This window comes from Dreissena polymorpha, chromosome 10 (assembly GCF_020536995.1).
Source record: "Dreissena polymorpha isolate Duluth1 chromosome 10, UMN_Dpol_1.0, whole genome shotgun sequence".
NCBI classification, from domain to species: Eukaryota; Metazoa; Mollusca; class Bivalvia; order Myida; family Dreissenidae; genus Dreissena; species Dreissena polymorpha.
In genome coordinates, this window is record NC_068364.1 from 15,340,996 (window position 1) to 15,362,854 (window position 21,859).

Below are 21,859 nucleotides of genomic sequence, written 5' to 3' on the forward strand. Positions count from 1 at the left end.
TCCTGTCAGTTTCACCATGCAGCCCTGCGCAGCTGTCCATCTGTGACTCCTGACTTTCCTGAACCTGACATAGTTCATCTCCATCTGCTGCGTCTTCATTGTGCAAAGGATCAACTGCATCTTCTAGATAAGGCGCTAAACTTGCACTCCCCTCAACCGTTTTGTTTACACGAATGTTTGTCCAACTACCTGTTGCAAGAGTAACTGCCTCGTCCACCTCTTCAATGAACTGACCCCACTGCTTTTCCGCCCTGGTGCAATAAAGACATCCTCCACAGGGTAAGTCACTTAGCTTTATCCCGGATAGATACGAAGAACATGGCGATAACCCATCTGGAACCCGCGAAAGTGCATCCGCATTCCCATGTTTCGCCCCTGGTCTATGCTGAACCATTATATGGTACTGCGATAGTTCTTCTATCCACCTAGCTATCTGTCCTTGAGGATCTTTAAAACGCAGCAACCAGGTAAGGCTTGAGTGGTCTGTTCTCACCGTGAACACTCTTCCAAGTAGGTAGTATTTATACTGTCTTGTAAAACGGACTACATGTATTGCCAATAATTCTTTACGAGTGGTGCAATATTTCCTCTGTTCGGGAGTCAAAGTAAAGCTGCTGTAGGAAATTTCTTTCTCTTTCCCTTCCTGCACTTGACTTAGCACTCCTCCTATTCCTGTATCAGACGCATCTGTATCAAGAATAAAGTGATCAATGCCATTGGGAAGTGACAGAACCGGAGGTTGCGTCAGCGCCTCTTTCAATGCGTCAAACGCCAACTGATGCTCTACATTCCATTTGAATGTATTCTTCCCGGTAAGGTTGTACAAAGGTTGAGCCATGTCTGCAAAACCCTTTACAAATGATCGATTGTAATTGGCAAATCCCAAAAAGCGCTCTACATCTTTTGAACATGTCGGTATCGCCCAATTTGCAACAACTTCAGTGTCCTTCGACGCCATACAGAGTGTGTTACCAGTGACAATTCTGCCCAGGAACTCTACTTTTTCTTGAAAGAAGATACATTTCTTTGGTTTCAATTTCAAACCATGTTTCCTTAATCGGTCAAAAACTTCTCTTAGATGTGTAAGATGTTCAAGGAATGACTTTCCCATCACCAGAATGTCGTCAAGGAACGCCAGTACAGTTTTCCAGGTCAACCCTCTCAATACTAAGTTTACAACTCTTGAAAATGTTGCGGGGGCGTTCGTAAGGCCAAAACCCATCCTCACATGTTCAAAGAGACCATACTTGGTAATGAAAGCGGTTTTCTTTTGATCTTCTGCTTTAACCTTTACTTGCCAGTATGCTGAATTTGCATCAAGCTTCGAAAACCAGATGTTTCCCGAGAGCGTGTCCAGACAATCTTCAACCAATGGCAACGGAAAGGTATCCTTGACTGTGACGTTGTTCAATTCCCTGTAATCAATACACCACCTTACAGTTCCATCACGCTTCCGTATTAAAACAGGTGCAGATGCCCACTCTGACGTAGACTCGTGTATCACGCCTGCATTGAGCATCTTCTGAAGATGTGCATCCTCCTCCCCTGCAAAACATGCTGGAGTCCTGCGTATTCTTTGCTTCACAGGCTTAGCATCACCAGTGTCAATAGTGTGCTCGATTTCTGTGAAATTCCCCAAGTCGAATTCATTCGTTGCAAAAACATCTTGGTACTCAATCAAAAGATCTGCAAGTTGTTTCTGTTCTTCACTGTTCAGCTTGGAAATGGACGCCTGATACACATCTTTCAGATGATCTGGAACTGTTGGTGTATTATCTGTTTTTTCATGTGACTGGCTTACCTTGGGATTATAAACCCCATTCTCTGGTAATCCGTACACGCTGGGATTGTAAACCCCATTCTTCTGTAATCTGTCAACGCTGGGATTGTAAACCGCATTCTTCTGTGATCTATCAACGCTGGGATTGTAAACCCCATTGTTCTGTAATCTGTCAACGCTGGGATTGTAAACCCCATTCTTCTGTAATTTGTCAATGCTGGGATTGTAAACCCCATTGTTCTGTAATCTGTCAACGCTGGGATTGTAAACCCCATTCTTTTCTCCAAGGTCTTCTTCAACAACACAACACTCAAAAACGTTGCCAATGATTTTGCCTTTCTTGAGTGTCTGATAATGTTCTGAAGGATTCAAAAGACAAATGACTGGTTCTTGTCCCTTTGATCGTACCACCCTAGGTGCTAAAAGTTCCAACTCCTCGTTCTTTTGAAAGTAAAAGTCTGCATTCATTTCTGATGACAAGGTGCATTTAACTCTCAGTACTGAATTAGGTGGTATTACAGTTCTTCGAGGAATGATTACCCTGGCAACCTTTGGTGTACTTTCCTTAAAAGAAGTAAGAACGGGTATACGTTCACCGTTGAGAAGTAGAGTATCAGAAGCCATGTCATGAAGAATTCCCAAATGATGTAAAATATCATGGCCTAGCAGCATATCATCATTAATTGGAGCTACATAGACACGTTCTTTAAAAGTCTGATTTCCTAATGTAAGTCCAATTGGTTTGATTATAAAACCCTTTAAGATTGAATCCTTATCAGCCAATTGCATTTGAACATCTTTGACTTTGGATGGTTTTCTTTCCAATTTGTCATACACATTGGTTGATATAATAGTTATTTCAGCACCAGAGTCTATTTTCGCCAAAACCGGAATGTTACCAACTATTATTTTTACTGCAGATGACCCTCCTGTTACTATTCGAATGGAACCTTCGCTTATTTTTGATGGTGTTTCCTGTTGCAAAGGAGTGACACACGCAGCATCTGATGTTTGAGTAGTTTTTAAGACTTCACTTTCATGTACATGTTCAATTTCATTCATTTGGATTGTACTTGATGGTGTTTCTATACTTTGGTTCGAACATTGTGAGCCTTGATCTACTTTTGGCAGGGTGGCTGGCTCGATACCTCCTGCCCCTTTAAGTTTAAAGTATGTTGGCGGGTTGGCTGGTTAGATACCTCCTGCCTCTTCCAGTTAAAGTTCTGTGAGCCTCTTTCTTTAGGAACATTTAATTTTCCTTCTTTTCCAGCTCGTGCTTGGTCTTCTTTAAAGTATATGCACTCGCGCTGCATGTGCCCTCGTTTGTTGCAGAAATAGCAAAATCCTCTGAACCCTTCTTTAGGTTTGGAGCTGTTAGATGGTTCTGCATTAACCAACTTTTCCATCAAAAGGTCCAATTTCTTTTCCAATCTTGAAATCTTGTCTTCTGAACTGCTGACTGCATTCACGGAGTTATTTTTCTGGCGCGACACCTTACCGTCAACTGCTGTACTGATGTACTGATGGTGGCGAACCAGGTCTATGGCCCCTTGCATCGATTTGGGTCGATTTAAGCACGCATGTGTCCCTGCTTCTTTATCCAGACATCCCTGGCAGAATCTTGAAATAACCTCTTCCATACAATATTGTTCTGGAAGGTCACGAAAGGCTGGCATTGCCAAGGAGAGGACTCTATCTGCCCAGTCTTCCAACGATTCATTTTGATTCTGGGTTGCCTGTTGAAATTTGGCTTTGCTCGTTTCTGGTAACTCTTTGGCCCCAAAACGGCACTCAAGCTTGGCCATCATGTCAAGGAAGGTAATGTTTGGTCCTTGCTGCCGATGAATGGAGAAGAAGTCCAATGCTTTTCCTTCTAAGCACCAGTTCAAGTAGTCCAAGCTTTCACTGGCTGACCATTTGTTGACAGTGCGATAGCTATCAAATTTCTGTCTGAAGGATAGCCATCTGGTGGAACCATCGTACTTGAGGTTTTTGGGCAAGTCTTTAGGATTACCTCTCCTCACTGGGCTTCTTTCATGTGATGGAGATCGATCCTTTCTTCTATGTTCCGCATCGACGACTTCTTGTTTGGGACAATACGCCCCAGTATAGAATTCTTGTTTAGGACAATACGCCCCAGTATAGAATTCTTGTTTGGGACAATACGCCCCAGTATAGAACTCTTGTTTGGGACGATACGCCCCAGGATAAACTGCTCGGTCATGATTCGCCTCAGCATAGATTTCTGGTTTGGGACAATAAGCCCCAGTATAGACTTTTTTTTGGGACAATACGCCCCAGGATAAACTGCTCGGTCATGATTCGCCTCAGCATAGATTTCTTGTTTGGGACGATACGCCCCAGTATTGAATTCTGTTTTGGAGCTGTAAGCCCCAGTATAGAATTCTGGTTTGGGACGATACGCCCCAGGAGTGACTTCTGGTTTGGAGCAATACGCCCCAGTATGGATTTCTTCTGACTTCGGACTAGAGGTTCTAAACCTTGTAGGCCCTTCAAACTGCAACCTTACTGCAGGGTTTGAAACACTGATTGCTGATTTGGATCCATCAACATCTGGTCTACCCCTCTTGATTGACGGAGTGAGTGCTGGTCTTCTCAACCCACTTGAAATAACATCAGTAAGGCGTGAAATCTCGAGGTCGAGTTCTTCCTGCTGTCGATCCAACTGCGTCCTCCAGGCACTCAAATCAGCATCAGTCGGACTTCTCATGGTTGTTCTTACATACAGTTCTGCCTGCTGACGATCCAATTGTCTCATCCAGGCGCTCAACTCAGCCCCAGTTGGACTTCTCATTGTTCTTTGTGAAGCTGTTGAGGATGCCCTTTTCCTACTGTCCGTTGGGTCAAGATGTGCCATTGTGTCAAACTTAAATGCTCAATTTAGTAAGATTTAAATTTGATTCAATCAATGAAAAGCTTAAACAAATGAGTCAATTATATGTACAAAAATATTTACAAATTCCCTAAATGTTTTATGAATGAATGAATTAATTCTAAATTGTGAAAGATTTTTACTGAAAAGATTTGTCAGCACACAAAAAATTATTCAAAATAACTCAAAGCAAACTAAAATTAAAGTTTGAATAATTCTAAATGCATCTACAAAAAAGTGACAATAAACATATGACACAAATTGCCCACCATAAATTTGTAAGGCTTAATATTACATCAACAGCCCACCATAGATTTGAAAAATCTAATGTAGACAACAATAACCCACCATAGAGTTGTAAAGTCTTATGATGACTTCAATAGCCCACCATAGATTTGTAAAGTTTTATGATGACTTCAATAGCCAACCATAGAGTTGTAAAGTCTTATGATGACTTCAATAGCCCACCATAGATTTGTAAAGTCTTATGATGACTTCAATAGCCCACCATAGAGTTGTAAAGTCTTATGATGACTTCAATAACCCACCATAGATTTGTAAAGTCTTGTGATGACTTCAATAGCCCACCATATAGTTATAAAGTCTTATGATGACACCAATAGCCCACCATAGATTTGCAAAGTCTTATGATGACTTCAATAGCCCACCATAGAGTTGTAAAGTCTTATGATGACTTCAATAGCCCACCATAGATTTGTAAAGTCTTATGATGACTTCAATAGCCCACCATATAGTTATAAAGTCTTATAATGACACCAATAGCCCACCATAGATTTGCAAAGTCCTATGATGACATCAATGGCCCACCATAGATTTGTAGAGCACAATTTATGACGGACGACGTACGACGGACAAAATGCAATCACACAGGGATTTGGAAATGCACAAGGTACGACGGACGACGTACGACGGACAAAAATGCGATCACACAAGAATTTGGAAATATGCAAAGTACGACGGACGACGTACGACGGACAAAATCCAATCACACAAGGATTTGGAAATATGCAAGGTACGACGGACGGCGTTCGACGGACAAAATGCAATCACACAAATATCAACAATTTCCTGTAATGGAATTGTGCCCTTTTTATGTCAATAATGACTCTCTTAAGATTCGTTCCTAATGCTTGTTTGTAAGAATATTTACTATCAATAATCTAACCCAAAATTTGGCTTTAGTGTCCCTTATGATTCTACTATCATATTCCCTATCAGATTTCATATGTTTAATTATACATTCAAAAGGCCAACCCAATTGGACAGTTAAATAAAGCTTCTTTTACCGGTACCAACTCTAATGTGTACGAAAAACCGCGAATGGCTACCAAGTACAAAAAATTACACCCTTTTAATAATTTTCATCCAGTAAATAATACCAGACCTTTTTTCGTCCTTTACACCATTGAATGACTACCAGAAATTCTTTTACCGGTACCAACTCTAATGTGTACGAAAAACCGCGAATGGCTACCAAGTACAAGAAATTATACCCTTTTAATAATTTTCATCCAGTAAATGATACCAAACCTTTTTTCGTCTTTACACCATTGAATGGCTTCCAGAAATTACCTCCCCTATATAACTTCCTAATGACCTTAATGCACAATTAACATGCCCGTTCTTTCATTTGATAATCACGAAAGCCAAAATCTTGCTTAGCATTAACAACAATTTACTCTTAAGTAAACACAGATGTTACATAAAGATGCACAATAATTTGCAAAATAACACATCTTTCCCCTCACCTTAAAAAATGAAGACTGTGTCTTGCCGTGAACTGTCTAGTGCAGTGAAGCCCCAATCTTGACAGCCAACTGGTTGAAGAAAGGTACAGGACAGAAGAAGCCCCGAAGTATTCTTCAAAACGATGACCTCACGTGCCTCGTGGTTTTTTTTGTTGACTTTCTCGTCCGAATAACGAGTGTCAAATTTTCCTAAATTTGCCTGGTGCAGAAAAGCCCCAATTGCAAATTCACTACTTAAAAGTTTTCCCTCGTCGCCAATAATGTGAAATTATATGATTCTATTATTAAAACCGAGACGTTCTTCTTTAAAATACAAGTTTATTTACAAGATGTACAGTTTAAAGTCAAGAGCTGTTGTTCGCTTCGTCTCGGTCCTTCGAATGCACGAGTTCCACCTGCATCGTCTGATGTCACCACCGGTACGCACTAAAACCCGCACCACTCGTCTGGTCTACGTCCCGTCTTCTCTCGGCTCGGTACGGATCAGGGGCAAAGTCACAACATTGCTCAAAGTCATTTTCGTTTGTTATTACTGCACCATTGCTACACTCACCACCTGTGTTTATTCTAGTCCGCTTCCTATTTGTGTTGTCATTTTTTACATTGTTTACATTGCTCCCCACGTGTGGATTGACGAACCTGTTTTGGGTTATAAAGGGCTCGTCCTGAGCATTCTCGTAGCTGTAGCTGTCAAAGCTGTCAAGGTGATCCATACTTACAGAATTTTGGTTAAATTGGGACTGCTTACATGATGATGTACTTTTGTACTGAAAATTACTTTTTGAAGATCGGGTTGAAAAAATGGCGACTGTTTTCAATTACCGGAAGTCAACGTCTTAGCGTGCCAGATTGTTTTCGCGTATGCTTTGATCAGCAATGGTTTGAGAAAACATGTGTATGTGCGTTATCCGTATTCACTCGTTCCCTTATATATTGGTGCACTACGATATAATATGTTTAATATTTATACCACATTCGTTCTGTGTTTCTTTCTTTTTCATTGACCTTTAGACGATTTATCTGTTTAACAATATCAACTTAATTTCAAACCTTTTAAATATTAGTTCATATATATGTGTTTACAAGTTAACTATGTTTATCATATCAATGATTACTGTTCTGGTCGCTAAAGAAGTGTAAGATATTGTACAATGTACACATATTGCTCTCATGCTTTTTGTTAATAATTGTAAACTTTTGTCTTATGATTTTTTCAGCTCTTCGTGTATTTTGAGGAAATAAAGTTATATATGCAACTTTGAAGCACTGTTTGAACAATTATTTGGAATGCAAACACTAATTGATCAGGCATATACTCTAGTCTATACGTAATTGCAAACACTAATTGATCAGACATATGCTCTAGTCTAACACTAATTGATCAGACATATGCTCTAGTCTAACACTAATTGATCAGACATATGCTCTAGTCTATACGTAATTGCAAACACTAATTGATCAGACATATACTCAAGTCTATACGTAATTGCAAACACTAATTGATCAGACATACACTCTAGTCTAACACTAATTGATCAGACATACACTCTAGTCTAACACTAATTGATCAGACATATACTCTAGTCTAACAATAATTGATCAGACATACACTCTAGTCTAACACTAATTGATCAGACATATACTCTAGTCAAACACTAATTGATCATACATACACTCTACTCTAACACTAATTGATCAGACATATACTCTAGTCTAACACTAATTGATCAGACATATACTCTAGTCTAACACTAATTGATCAGACATATACTCTAGTCTAACACTAATTGATCAGACATATACTCTAGTCTAACACTAATTGATCAGACATATACTCTAGTCTAACACTAATTGATCAGACATATACTCTAGTCTAACACTAATTGATCAGACATGCACTCTAGTCTAACACTAATTGATCAGACATACACTCTAGTCTAACACTAATTGATCAGACATACACTCTAGTCTAACACTAATTGATCAGACATATACTCTAGTCTAACACTAATTGATCAGACATATACTCTAGTCTAACACTAATTGATCAGACATACACTCTAGTCTAACACTAATTGATCAGACATATACTCTAGTCTAACACTAATTGATCAGACATATACTCTAGTCTAACACTAATTGATCAGACATACACTCTAGTCTAACACTAATTGATCAGACATATACTCTAGTCTAACACTAATTGATCAGACATATAATCTAGTCTAACACTAATTGATCAGACATATACTCTAGTCTAACACTAATTGATCAGACATATACTCTAGTCTAACACTAATTGATCAGACATATACTCTAGTCTAACACTAATTGATCAGACATACACTCTAGTCTAACACTAATTGATCAGACATACTCTAGTCTAACACTAATTGATCAGACATACACTCTAGTCTAACACTAATTGATCAGACATACACTCTAGTCTAACACTTATTGATCAGACATACACTCTAGTCTAACACTAATTGATCAGACATATACTCTAGTCTAACACTAATTGATCAGACATACACTCTAGTCTAACACTAATTGATCAGACATATACTCTAGTCTAACACTAATTGATCAGACATACACTCTAGTCTAACACTAATTGATCAGACATATACTTTTGTCTAACACTAATTGATCAGACATATACTCTAGTCTAACACTAATTGATCAGACATATACTCTAGTCTAACACTAATTGATCAGACATATACTCTAGTCTAACACTAATTGATCAGACATATACTCTAGTCTAACACTAATTGATCAGACATACACTCTAGTCTAACACTAATTGATCAGACATATACTCTCGTCTAACACTAATTGATCAGACATATACTCTAGTCTAACACTAATTGATCAGACATATACTCTAGTCTAACACTAATTGATCAGACATATACTCTAGTCTAGACGTAATTTGTTAACATTCACATTAAGCTTATTCTTTAAACATAATGGACTATTGTTTTTACAGTTTTAATAGGAATAAAATTTACTATTATTTCAGGAATCCGACGCTAATGTAATTTAAGCATGCATTATATTTTCATTTGACAAAAGCTTTAAACGGAAAATAATTGTTAATTTAATTTTAAGAAACAAAGAAAGAATCATGAAATCGATGGCAAAATTGCTTGACTTTTTGCATCAATGTTTGTTGATTTATTCACATAAACCACGCATCGTGTATTATTCAATCTTTTACAGTGTCACTGTATTAAGCTCTTATATATTTTTTCATCATCGTTGAATACAATATAAAAAAGGTTGTCATATCGTTAAATATAATAATGCACACGAATTGAATTCGGAGAGAGAGCAAAAATAAATGACCAAAATACATGTATATTAATAAAACATCACACAGAATTAACTTTTTTTAACTTGTTTAACCTGATTCGCATAACTGCTTATTTATGCAGCGTATTTTATAAATATAGCTGTTGTCGATTTTCAAAGCTTCATATACTTTTTCCGACAATTTAAATTTAAAGTTCCCTATTAAGTTTCGATATTATAAAGGATGTTCAGTACTTTTCAATCATAGACAATTTAAAAAAATACAGCCCTAACAAATCGCAATGCCAAATTGGAAATTTTATCAAATAAATATGTACGCAATAAACGAGTTTTTTTTATAATATTAACAATCGGTAGTTTCTCCAAGATTTGGCAAATCGATACAATAAATAATACTATTTACACTTTAATACAAATCAATTTTACTAGGTATGTTTTCAATTAATTGTTTTCATGGTGTGTTCTAGTTTCTCAAAAATAAAATAGAATGTAAATAACATGAATTAATTTGTTCATGGAGAAATTCCCTTCTTGTAGTTGATAAAACAGCTTAACTTTGGTGGGTGTCTAATAAACATACCTTCAATGAGCCGCATTATGCACGCATGCTTCTGCATTTGCGAAGTTTGGTCAGGAGCTACCTTGTCCGTGTATGAGACAACACAATAGTACGTGATTCATAAGCAGACAACTTAGCTCTTGACCAAACTGCGCAAATGCCAAACGCGGCTCAAATAATGGTTTAAAACATTAGTTAACACTTGTCAAAATATTGATTAACAAAATAAAAGAATTGAACGTCGTTATAATATTTGCAAGTTGTCTGGAACATATAGCATCACATGATGTTAACAATAATTCATAGACGCCGATCAAAATTACTTCCCCAGCTTATGCAGTATAAATAAAGTAGGAGCTCATGCACGGGTTGTCAAAATAACGTAGAAACCGCTGTCCAGGTTGTCAAAACAACGTAGGAACCAATTTACGCTTGCGTTAAAAAACGTATCAAACAATGCCCGTAGAATTTGTTTTCGAATGCCGACTAGGAGTACAGTACATCTATTCTCGTCATGGAAACCTTTCTCTTTAAACAATTACTGTGAAGACATATAAACTGGTTAATACACAAAGCCTATGTCCTCTTATTTTAAAGGCTTCCAAGAAATCAAAGACGTTCTTCTTTCAGGTGGCAAAATATTACAAAACATAAAAACTGTACACGAAGTTTAAAAAGTATGTTTTAATTGTTGACCATTTTCACCGTTTTTGAGACTTGTTAACTGTACAGTGTCTGCCAAAAGGCTAGAACACACCAGATTATGTCACGACTATCACAGTATGAATATGTGCAATTTAATTGATTTTTATCATTCTTCATAAGGTTATTCACCAGTCAAAATCTATTTAACCGTCTTCTAAAGATTACATCTGTCTAGTGGCCCATGTGTGTCATCGGTCAGAACAATGTAACATGTCCGATTCAGACACGTCACGAAAGATACGGTGCGAGACTCGTTTAATGAACATGTGATGGCATTGATAACGCTATATTCAATAGTTGCTATTAAATAGATCATGTTCACCCTCTCATCGTCAAACAAATAAACACGACCGTGTATCATCGGCGCCATCTCATTTTGAATAAGAATTAATAAACGTGTCGATGATATTTCCGAGGTGGCGCTAAGGACGGAAGTTTGTGAACAGTTGACCAAATGTATCGCGTTCTAAGAAAACTGGACTTAGTGCATGTGCGTACAGTGTCGTCACAGATTAGTCTGTGCAGTCCGCACATGCTAATCAGAGACGACACTTTCCGCTTTGATGGTATTTTTAGTTTCAAGGAAATCCCTCCTTACTGAAAATCAAGTTTAGGCGGAAAGTGTCGTCCTTGATTAGCCTCTGCGGACTGCACAGGCTAATCTGGGACGACACTTTATGCATATGCATTAAGCCCAGTTTTCTCAGACCACGACACAAATATAGAAAGAGACTCGAATATATTTGTTATCGTGTTTCACAATTATTCGACTTGATTAAAAAAATGGATATCTAAGGGCATGTTTTTTAAATCTCAATTATTAGTCATATATAAGCTTAAGATCCAGGTGTGGGCTAGCGGAGGGTCAAGTCCCATGTGCTCCGCTGTGTGTTAGTTTTATATAAACGACTCTGTTAGACTTGCTAATTCTTAATTGAAAAAAAGTTAATGATTAAAGTAACACAAGTACTCAAAATCCACGAATGTTTCGCAAAATACTTCGTAAAATAATGTTAACCCATACAAAATCAGTTTGTTCCTTATAGAAATGGTAAAATTTTCAACGCTATATGTGATATGTTATCACCATATCCAAACATTTACGAGCGAACGCGAGACTAGCTTCGGGCAGCTCCAGTAGAACGACGTATTCATGAGAACTATGTCGTGCTTCCGAAGCTGCCCGAAGGCAATCTCGCGTTCGCTCGTTAATGTTCGAATATCGTAACCGGAAATTCACCGACCATATCTAGTGTTGAAATTTTGAACTTTATTTTTCGAAAATCTATTATCTAAATTATTGTGCGAAATATTCGTTGATTTTGAGTGTTTGTTGGCTTTTAATGAAAGCGGTTAATTATACCAGATGATTGCGAAGTTTTTTATTGTAAAAAGTTGTAAGTTAAGTAAAGATGTGCTTTTTATGGTGGCTTTTTTAAGTAAGCTTTTGCAATATCATACCTTAATGCTTCACCGTTGACCATAATAGAATCATAAGCAAAACAGTAATTTAGTTTATAGATAGATAGATAGATAGATAGATAGATAGATAGATAGATAGATAGATAGATAGATAGATAGATAGATAGATAGATAGATAGATAGATAGATAGATAGATAGATAGATAGATAGATAGATAGATAGATAGATAGATAGATAGATAGATTTATTTCGGCATAGGAAGCGTATACACAGTTTACAACATAACATAGAATAAAATAATAAGCAATTATTAAAAACTATATCATGTACAATAAACTATGACATGCTCACCAAACCAAATATAACACAAAAAAGAGCAAGCTCTTATTTTCATTGTGGTCCTTATTATTGGTGGCATGACAAAAAGAGGCAGACCTTAAACATAACTATGTTGACCTTAAACATAACTATGTTCATAAAATAAAATAATCATTTAATGAAATAAAAGATATATATCACCGTTCAAAAGAGATCAAACTAATTATCACAGTAGTGCTCAGAAAATATGACAGGTGCTGGAAACTAAGATCAATTGATAATGTTATCAAATATTGCAACACATAGATATTTTGACAGTTGTAATTTGATGATACGAGGTATCATGAATTATCTAAATTAAATATATTGCTAAAATGTATGTTATGAAGTATGAACTAATAATTATACAAAAATAAAAACCTAAGCCGAAGTTAATATCTGCTTATTAAAAGTGAAGAGATACACATATATAAACAATTAAATATTATTAATTAAATGCCTTTTAATGGCAACCTTTTAGCCTTCTAACCTGTTGACCTCTGAGAGTGACTCAGGTAAAGAGTTCCAGAGTTTAATGCTGTTAAAAGAAAAGGATTTGGAACCATGACATTTGACCTTGGGTAAACAATACCCACCCTTTTTACTAAGCCTAGTGCTGTAATTATGCATAGAATCTTGGGAAACAAAGTGTTCACTCAAGTAATCTGGTAAAAGGCCATTTCTTATTTTGAAGACATGACATAACATTATTTGATTTACTCTCATGGGAACTGGTAACCAGTTGAGGGACTTAAAGTGAGATTGGTCAATATGAACTCTAGAATCAAGGTCAAGCACAAACCTAATTAACTTATTTTGACATTTTTGTAACTTATTTTTTAAAGACTGAGTTATACTATTATACCAAACAGAACAAGCATAATCATAATGACACTGAATCAGTGACATTACAAGAAGTTTCTTCGTATGCAAAGTAAGGAAATCTTTCTTACGATAAAGGAATTTTAACCTAGAATTGGCCTTTTTCAAAAGAGACTCAGCCATTGAGCAAAAAGAAAGGTTATGGTCAAGGGTAATTCCAAGATACTTAACGGATGATGTAGAAGCAATGGGTGTACCATTACAAGATATATCAATGCTAGGTTGTGGCCTAAGTTTTTGCTTGGACCCAAACACAATTGACTCAGTTTTACCTAAGTGCAATGACAACTTATTGTCGATCAACCATTAACTAACCAAGTTCATATCATCTGTTAGTGCCTTTTCAACATCAAGTACACTTTTACCAGAAACAAGGATTCCAGAATCATCAGCATATAATAACAATTTATTTTTAACCACATGAAGCTAACAAATCGAGAAATGAAGCGCAACAGCAGTAGTTTTTCACATATCAACAGCAAAAGTAGTTGAAACAGTACCAAAAGCGGTTGAAGATGCACTGGCATCAGTAGTATTAACGACGCAGTAGGAACGGTGATACTATTGCGGCATAAATAACAGTTAAAGCGAAAAAGGCATTATTTGCACCGGAACGCCATGGTGATGAAATCTTGCATTTATTTTATACCACCTCACTTTCACTTAAACAAGAATGAACGTACTGTTGCAAACATCGAATTAATTTGAAAACGGCACATTTACACGAAATAAATAAGAATCACATTTCGCAAAAAGAAACGCATCAATACTTCGTAGAACATACAACTATTAGTGGGAGTGTTAAGCATGTTTAAATATAGAGAATTTGTGTGCCTGTATGTCGCTCGTAACTTAAGGATACACGCATACGGAAACGGATTTCAAAATTAAATTTGTGATTTAGATTTTCATCTGTGTTGACTAGATCCCGTTTTCAGGAACAAAACACCACACTTAACCTAATTATGTTTGCAGCCGCTTAACGCAGCCCTATGGCTGCTGGTGTGTGTGGTGTTCGCCCCGGGGGTCGGGCCAACCCTGCCTCAACAGTACGGGACGCCGTAGCCCAGGCCGTCAAGATAAGCAGTCATACAAAGGGTGATATATTTTTCTCGTATTTACAGACGTACGCGACCTATTTTTACTGTGTATGGATATTTAAACGATGTGTGTTTGCTTTGCGTTTAGCTCGTTGCGTTTCGCATCCACCTTAGAATAATTGTTTGCTAGTCGTTAGGTTATTTGAATTTTCCGACAACTTTGAAATATGCCTGATTTGCCTACTTAGCCAACATAGTTTAAAAATGAAGGCGCAATGTTTTTGCATGCATTTAATGCTCATATGTTGTTCTTTTGCAGAAAGTTTTCGAATTTATTGAAATGTAAGGGTGAGGAGTTGATTGAGACCGCATATCAATGTAACAATTACTTCATTTATAACCTCAATTTAATATTAAACTGCAACTTACCCTTAGCACAATTTGTTTTTTCGTGGTGCAATCTTACACTCATTTAATTGGGGTATGTTTAATTTTGTATGGCAGCCATCAAAGTTTGAAGAAAGATACGCATGATACCAACTTAGTTTTAAGGCTTAAAGCAAACAATGTCATCAGAAAGTAGCACATGTGTACCACTTCTTTAGTGAATCACGTGTACCACTATTTTAGTTAATCACCTGTACCACTTCTCAAGTGTACCAATTATTTAGTGAATAAAGTATACCACTTCTTAAGTTTATCACGTGTACCACTTCTTTAGAAAATCAAGTGTATTACTTCTTAAGTTAATCACGTGTTCCACGTCTTTAGTGTAAATCAAGTGTATCACTTCTTTAGTGAATCGTGTGTACCACTACTTTAGTTAATCACGTGTACCACTTCTTGGGTGAATCACGTGTACCACGTCTTTACTGAATCGGATGTACCACTTCTTTAGTGAATTAAGTGTACCCTTTTTTAAGTGAATCGCGTGTACCTCTTTTAAGTGAATCAGGTGTACCGCTTCTTTAGTGAATCATGTGTTCCACTTCATAAGTAAATCACGTGTATAATTTCTTTAGTGAATCAAGTGTATCACTTCTTTAGTTAATCACGTGAACCACTACTTAAGTGAATCAATTTAACCACTTATTTAGTCAATCACGTGAACCACTTCTGTAGTGAATCAAGTGTACCCCTTTTTAATGAATCAAGTTTACCACTTCTTTAGTGAATCAAGTCTATCACTTGTTTAGTTAATCAAGCGTACCACTTCTTTAGTGAAATCACGTGTACCACTTCTATAGTGAATCAAGTGTTTCAATTCAGTGAATCACGTGTACCACTTCTTTAGTTAATAACGTGTAACACTTCTTGAGTAAATCAAGTGTACCACGTTTTTAGTGAATCAAGTGCACCACTTCTTAAGTGAATCAGGTGTATCACTTTTTATTGAATCACGTGTAACACTTCTTTTTGTGCGTCACGTGGACCTCTTCTTTAGTGAATCACTTGTACTACTGTTTTAGTGAATCAAGTGTACAACTTCTGTAGTGAATCACGTGTACTACTCCTACAGTGAAGCTAGAATACAACTTCTTTAGTGAATCAAGTGTACCACTTCGGTAGCAAATCAAGTGTAACACGTCTTGAGTGAATCACATTTATCACTTCTATAATGAATCAATTGTAACTCTTGTTTAGTGAATCAAGTGTACCACTTCTTTAGTAAATCTAGTGTACCACTTCTGTAATGAATCAAGTACATTACAATATATCCTTTTAACTTATTCACATCAGTCAAATTAACTAAAGTCTGCCATTATGACACCAAAAGTTTACACAAATTAATAGTGCATTATAAGCGTCATCAATAAATAAGATACATGCACTAGGGTAAATTTACATTATTTAAATAGTTTGCTACATTCATGAAAATGCTTGGCAGAGTGAGATCTATCAAATATATGTAGTTTTTGTAATGTTATTAATATCTTAGCAGAAATAAATATTTTTTTCTAGCCGGCTCCCCTAGCTAGTTCGGGTGCCCTCGACGAAACGTTCACCAACGACAGCGCTCCACCGACGCCGCCGCCGACAGGTCGATGACAACCATGATGACCGCCGCGCGCATTCTCCGGGAACAGTACGTTGTTCTGGCCTGACCATTTTGCGTTATAATAACTAAAATACCAACAGGCACAAAAAATATATAAAAAGATGTCGGTTTCATAACAAAAGTATTCTTTTATTAAAAATACCCATAATTGTGTTAATGTTGAAAATAGCTTCAACGATAATTTTGAAAAAAATGTCTTTACCATTATTAAATCTTTTCGATGACCGCTCATGAATGCGTAGTGATTGGTATTAATGGAGTAATATATTGAGATTTGTTTCCAAAATATTGTTTGTTTAATGTCTGCATTATGTTAAGTTTTCTCGCGACCTTATAGGGGCTTTAGTTTAGAAGATCTTCAAAGCGAGGCTGTGGTGTCGGAGTTCTCTCGCCTTCTCACGGACCTTCCTGGATGTCCCAACACGACGGTCACGTGCAACGACGACGACGGATTCCGGTCCATAAATGGCACTTGCAATAATCTGAAGAACCCCACTTGGGGAATGGCGGGAGCGGCCCAACGGCGTCTACTTCCGGCAGCATACGGTGAGAAAAAGACACCCTTACACTACGTCGTGGCGTGATTGATTGGTTATGGTATTAACAGGCTTGGTGTTTTTAAACATCCCAAATCTAGATGTATAACATTGACAAGTATGTAAATAGCCGTCAATGTGTCCAAATAAATACTATTTATTTCCAGATTTATATCCAAATCGTTGTTTCACTACGATTGTAAGGCTCACGTACTTTTTCCCGCTTTTGCTGTCTACCAAATGCCGTAGCAATATATGGAGTTGGTCACCATCAGTTTTCAACAATACTTAACGCCTAAATCCAATTAACAAGCCTCCCCCTAACCCCTACCCCCCATCTGCCCCAAAATAATAATTTGATACAAAATACAATAAATAACATTCACTTTTTCGTTCATTTAGATGACGGGTAGAACCTTCCATGGTCGCTGGGTATTCATGGAAAGCCTCTGCCGTTCGCACGAAAGGTCAGAAACGCAGTCCATAGGGGTCCTCAGCAGCTTAAGTCACCAGAATTGACATTGCAGGCCTTTCAGTTTGGCCAATTCTTAGACCACGACTTAATAATAACCCAGCTGAGAACTGGTAAGTTTTGCCATGTTGATGATTGCTTACCCTGTTTCGGTGTTTGTATTGTAAAATATGTTAAAGACTACATTTTGAGTTATGAATTTCACCGCGATGAGGAAGAGTAGGGTATACTAGATTCTCCGTAAAAAATGGTCCAACGTAGTGCTTCTGCACAATTCATCAATTACCAGAAAAATCGTGCATACATTTTCGTTATGGTTTCGACATTGTCCATGTGCAATTTTTATTGTCGTTCGTTAATATATCTTAACGGGTAAGTTTTGTCCCTTTTTAAAAGTTTTTAGCTAAGTATTTCTATAATATGATTACTTAAATGTCCACATTCAATGACATGAACTCAAAGGTATTCGTATCTCTCTTAAAAATCTGTTGTTTGCCTTAAACATATACCAATACATATCGCTTCCATATTGTTTCAGCCGTGGATGATTGCTGTGCAAAATAACGACGAGTAAGTATAATCACGTTATTTAATCGACACATGTAATTAAATAATCTTAATTGATTTTGTCATTTCTCTGTTCTTTTGATAGGCTAAGTTCAAACTCTGATTCCCAATCTCTACTGTTCGGTATTAAATGTATCCTGCGATAACAAAGGTTCAACAAAATATGGCCACTTTCTGATGGTCAAGTTATGCTAAATTGACATATTCTATACTTTTTACTGAATGTCCTTCTGTTTATGATATTGTTATGTCGTTGTGTAAATAAAACGCCTACTTTGAGTTTTTTTTGTTTAGTTTGCTCATGGTAGCTCTATATTGTGTAGTTCTCTGTGGTTCTGCAACTTTGAACACATCATATATGCGACTCACACATTATATGATAGTTGCCTTTTTCAAACATGGTTCACTCATATCACGTCGGTAAGTTTATCTACGCACTTGCATGCTGATTCTGCTCATTCACCTGTATCTTGCTAGACGACCTGTATCTTGCTAGACGACCTGTATCTTGCTAGACGACCTGTATCTTGCTAACGTTCGCGATGCTTTTAATGTAAAGTATAGTTTCTTAATCAAACACTGGACTGAACTCACCCCAAATGTAAACCAAGATTTAAGTTTACTACAATGTTACACTAAAAACTTAAGGAGGTATAAGTTATAACATGGTTATATTTTGCTTTGTATATGAGTAATTAAGAGATGCAAGCAAAATACCTAGGGCACACATAAGTTAGCATGAGTTAAAACGTGACATGGTACATTCTTTTTTACAGTAACCAAATAATTGAAAAAACAAACAAACAAACAAATAAATTATCTTTATTCAAGTATTTCGAAAGACTTCTGGCACAACTTACTCAGTATCCATTACATAAGTGTGTTGCAGCCAATTTTGTCGGATAAATATCACAACATACTTGTAAAGTTACATATTGTATAACCTACGAGTGCCAATACTTAGAACAGGGATCACTATTTGGCTTTCAAGAAACTGTACGTTCAATTAAACTACATCAATGTATTTCAAACTTTTTTTCCGGTCAATATAGTCTTCCTCGTCAAAACGTACAAAGCTTAAATGAGCCGTGCTCTGTTGAAAAGGGGTTAAATGCACGTGCCTAAAGTGTCGTCCCAGTGTAGCCTGTACAGTCCGCACTGGCTAATTAGGGACGCCATTTTCAGCAAAAATTTGATTTTAGATAAGAGGAGACTTTCTTGAACCGAAATAAATCAAACGCGAAAAAGTGTCGCCCTTGATTAGCCTGTGCGGACTGCACATGCTAATATGGAACGACACTTTAAGCACTTGCATAAAACCCTCTTTCAACATAGCACGATCCATATGCATTTTAAAGCACATTTTATCCATTTAACAATCAAAAGCGTTTACATAACAATATTAACAATATATTTGAGCTGTGCTCTGTGAAAAGGGGGTTTAATGAATGTGCGAAAAGTGTCGTCCCAAATCGCACAGGCAAATTAGGGGACGACACTTTCCGCTTTTATGGTATTTTTCTTTTACAGAAAATCTGTTCTATGCAAAAACCCAGTTTAGGCGGAAAGTATCGTACACTGATCAGTCTGTGCGGATTGCACAGGCTAATTTGGGACGACACTTGACGCACATGCATCAAACCCCATTTTCAAAGATCACGGATCATTTTAAAGAAACAATTAACAATACAATACTTATTTATCCCATATCACTAATACTGGAGAAGAGGTAACAGTATTTCCCATTCTTTACTTTGACACAAATCATCAAATTAGTTTATTTCATTCAGTACATAAGAATGCTAGGTCAGGTAAGATTTTGCGGCTTAAAGATTGGGTCTAGTGTTGTTCATTTTGCAATTATGAATAAACATTTTTATAATAACAAATATAAGGTTTAAAAATTCCATTTATTTTTGAATGTCCCAGTATAAATATTGGCATATTTAGATGGCTCGACAAATGATTACATTCAGAAAGCAATTATGTTATTAACTGGTTGACATACTTACATTAAAAAAAAATACGTTGAATAGTTTCACATTTAGTTTAACAAAAAGTACAGTTGGCTGAAGTGGTATATCCTATTTTAAATAAAAACGAGTTTGTACTTATAGTTCTATATTTGAAGAAGTCAGTTCGAGTTGCTTCCCCTTTGACCGTAGAAAACAATCGTCTGGACCAAGACATGCCTGGCAATACGCACACACGACACTGCATCCTAGTGGTTCATGCGTAAACAATTGGGTGTCAATAAGCTAGGTAAGATGCTGAAGGCCATGGCAAAAGAATCCGTGGTTCATGCGTAAACAATTGGGTGTCAACAAGCTAGGTAAGATGCTGAAGGCCATGGCAAAAGAATCCGTCTTTTCCGAGCACAAGAGAATAACGATCCACTCATTTCGCAAATTCCTCATAAAAAAACTTCGTAATGCAAACATTCCACCCACTGAAACCATGGCCATAACAGGGCACAACAATGTCCAATCCATAACCAATTATTCCAACATATCTGTTGAACAGCAGCAAAAGTTTTCAAACATTCTTGCTCAGTCCAGTAACAATCCAACAGCTTCCTCTTGTTCACCTTCATGCACTGAAAATATGGCCGAAATGCAGCCTAGACAACCACTGTCTACCGTCGGACAAGTTGTTCTTGATGTTCGCCCCACCCAGTCCACAGGTACTTGAATTTCTTTTTTTGGTCCTTACATATATAATAAGAGTAAAGGTATCCAACGATGATTTCACAGGTGTATTGAATAACACAATGCAACAGCATAAACGATCAAACAATGCACACATATGTCGTTGTGGTTTACACCTGTGAAATCATCGTTGGATACCTTTACTCTTATAATATATATAAGGACCAATTTTTTTTTCAAGTACCTGTGACCCAGTCACTTCACCAGCAAATGTCCTTCTCTAGTTTGAACAACTTTGCCTCACAATTCTTTGGTGCCACTTTCCACATTCAAAATGTTAATGTATATAATTAGCTTAAATCCAAGTTATCTTTGTTATTTCGTCACGAAATAACCACATATTATAACAAAGAAGCAAACATTGTGCACCTCGTGCTCGAGTTGATAGTTTGATATCGAAAGTGAAATGTGTGTGGTGTTAGGCTACGTTGTAAACAAATGTAGGTCCTTGTATATAACAACTTAATGTCATATTGATATTATAAAACTTTAAGATTTGCAATTCAATATGATTAAAATTGTAATTAATAACGCTCGACTCTTTGTTACAGAACGATATTCTGATTTAAAAAATGATAATTTGATCAGCGGTTATTTTTGGAACCCTGAGTAATACACTGACCTTGGTTACACTACAGTCATTATCAAAGTACGACAAGCACCCATGAAAACTAATTTTGTTTAAATAAAAAAGTTGACTGAATAAAAAGTGGGATAAATAGAATAATAGGTTAGTGTTGATTATAGATCAGGTTTATCATGCTCGGCACGAAAAAGAAAAAGCACTC

The 21,859-nt window shown here is 36.8% G+C and overlaps 1 protein-coding gene across 1 annotated transcript; it reads left to right on the top strand.

Annotated features, from left to right (window-relative positions):
* Nucleotides 1-16,690: 16,690 nt before the first annotated feature.
* LOC127848878 (lactoperoxidase-like) lies at nucleotides 16,691-17,903 on the top strand. The gene is made up of 3 exons (XM_052381546.1): nucleotides 16,691-16,815; nucleotides 17,126-17,334; nucleotides 17,727-17,903. Exons 1-3 carry the CDS (start codon nucleotides 16,775-16,777, stop codon nucleotides 17,735-17,737), a joined length of 261 nt encoding a protein of 86 aa, XP_052237506.1. The 5' UTR covers nucleotides 16,691-16,774; the 3' UTR covers nucleotides 17,738-17,903.
* The last annotated feature ends 3,956 nt before the right edge of the window (nucleotides 17,904-21,859 follow it).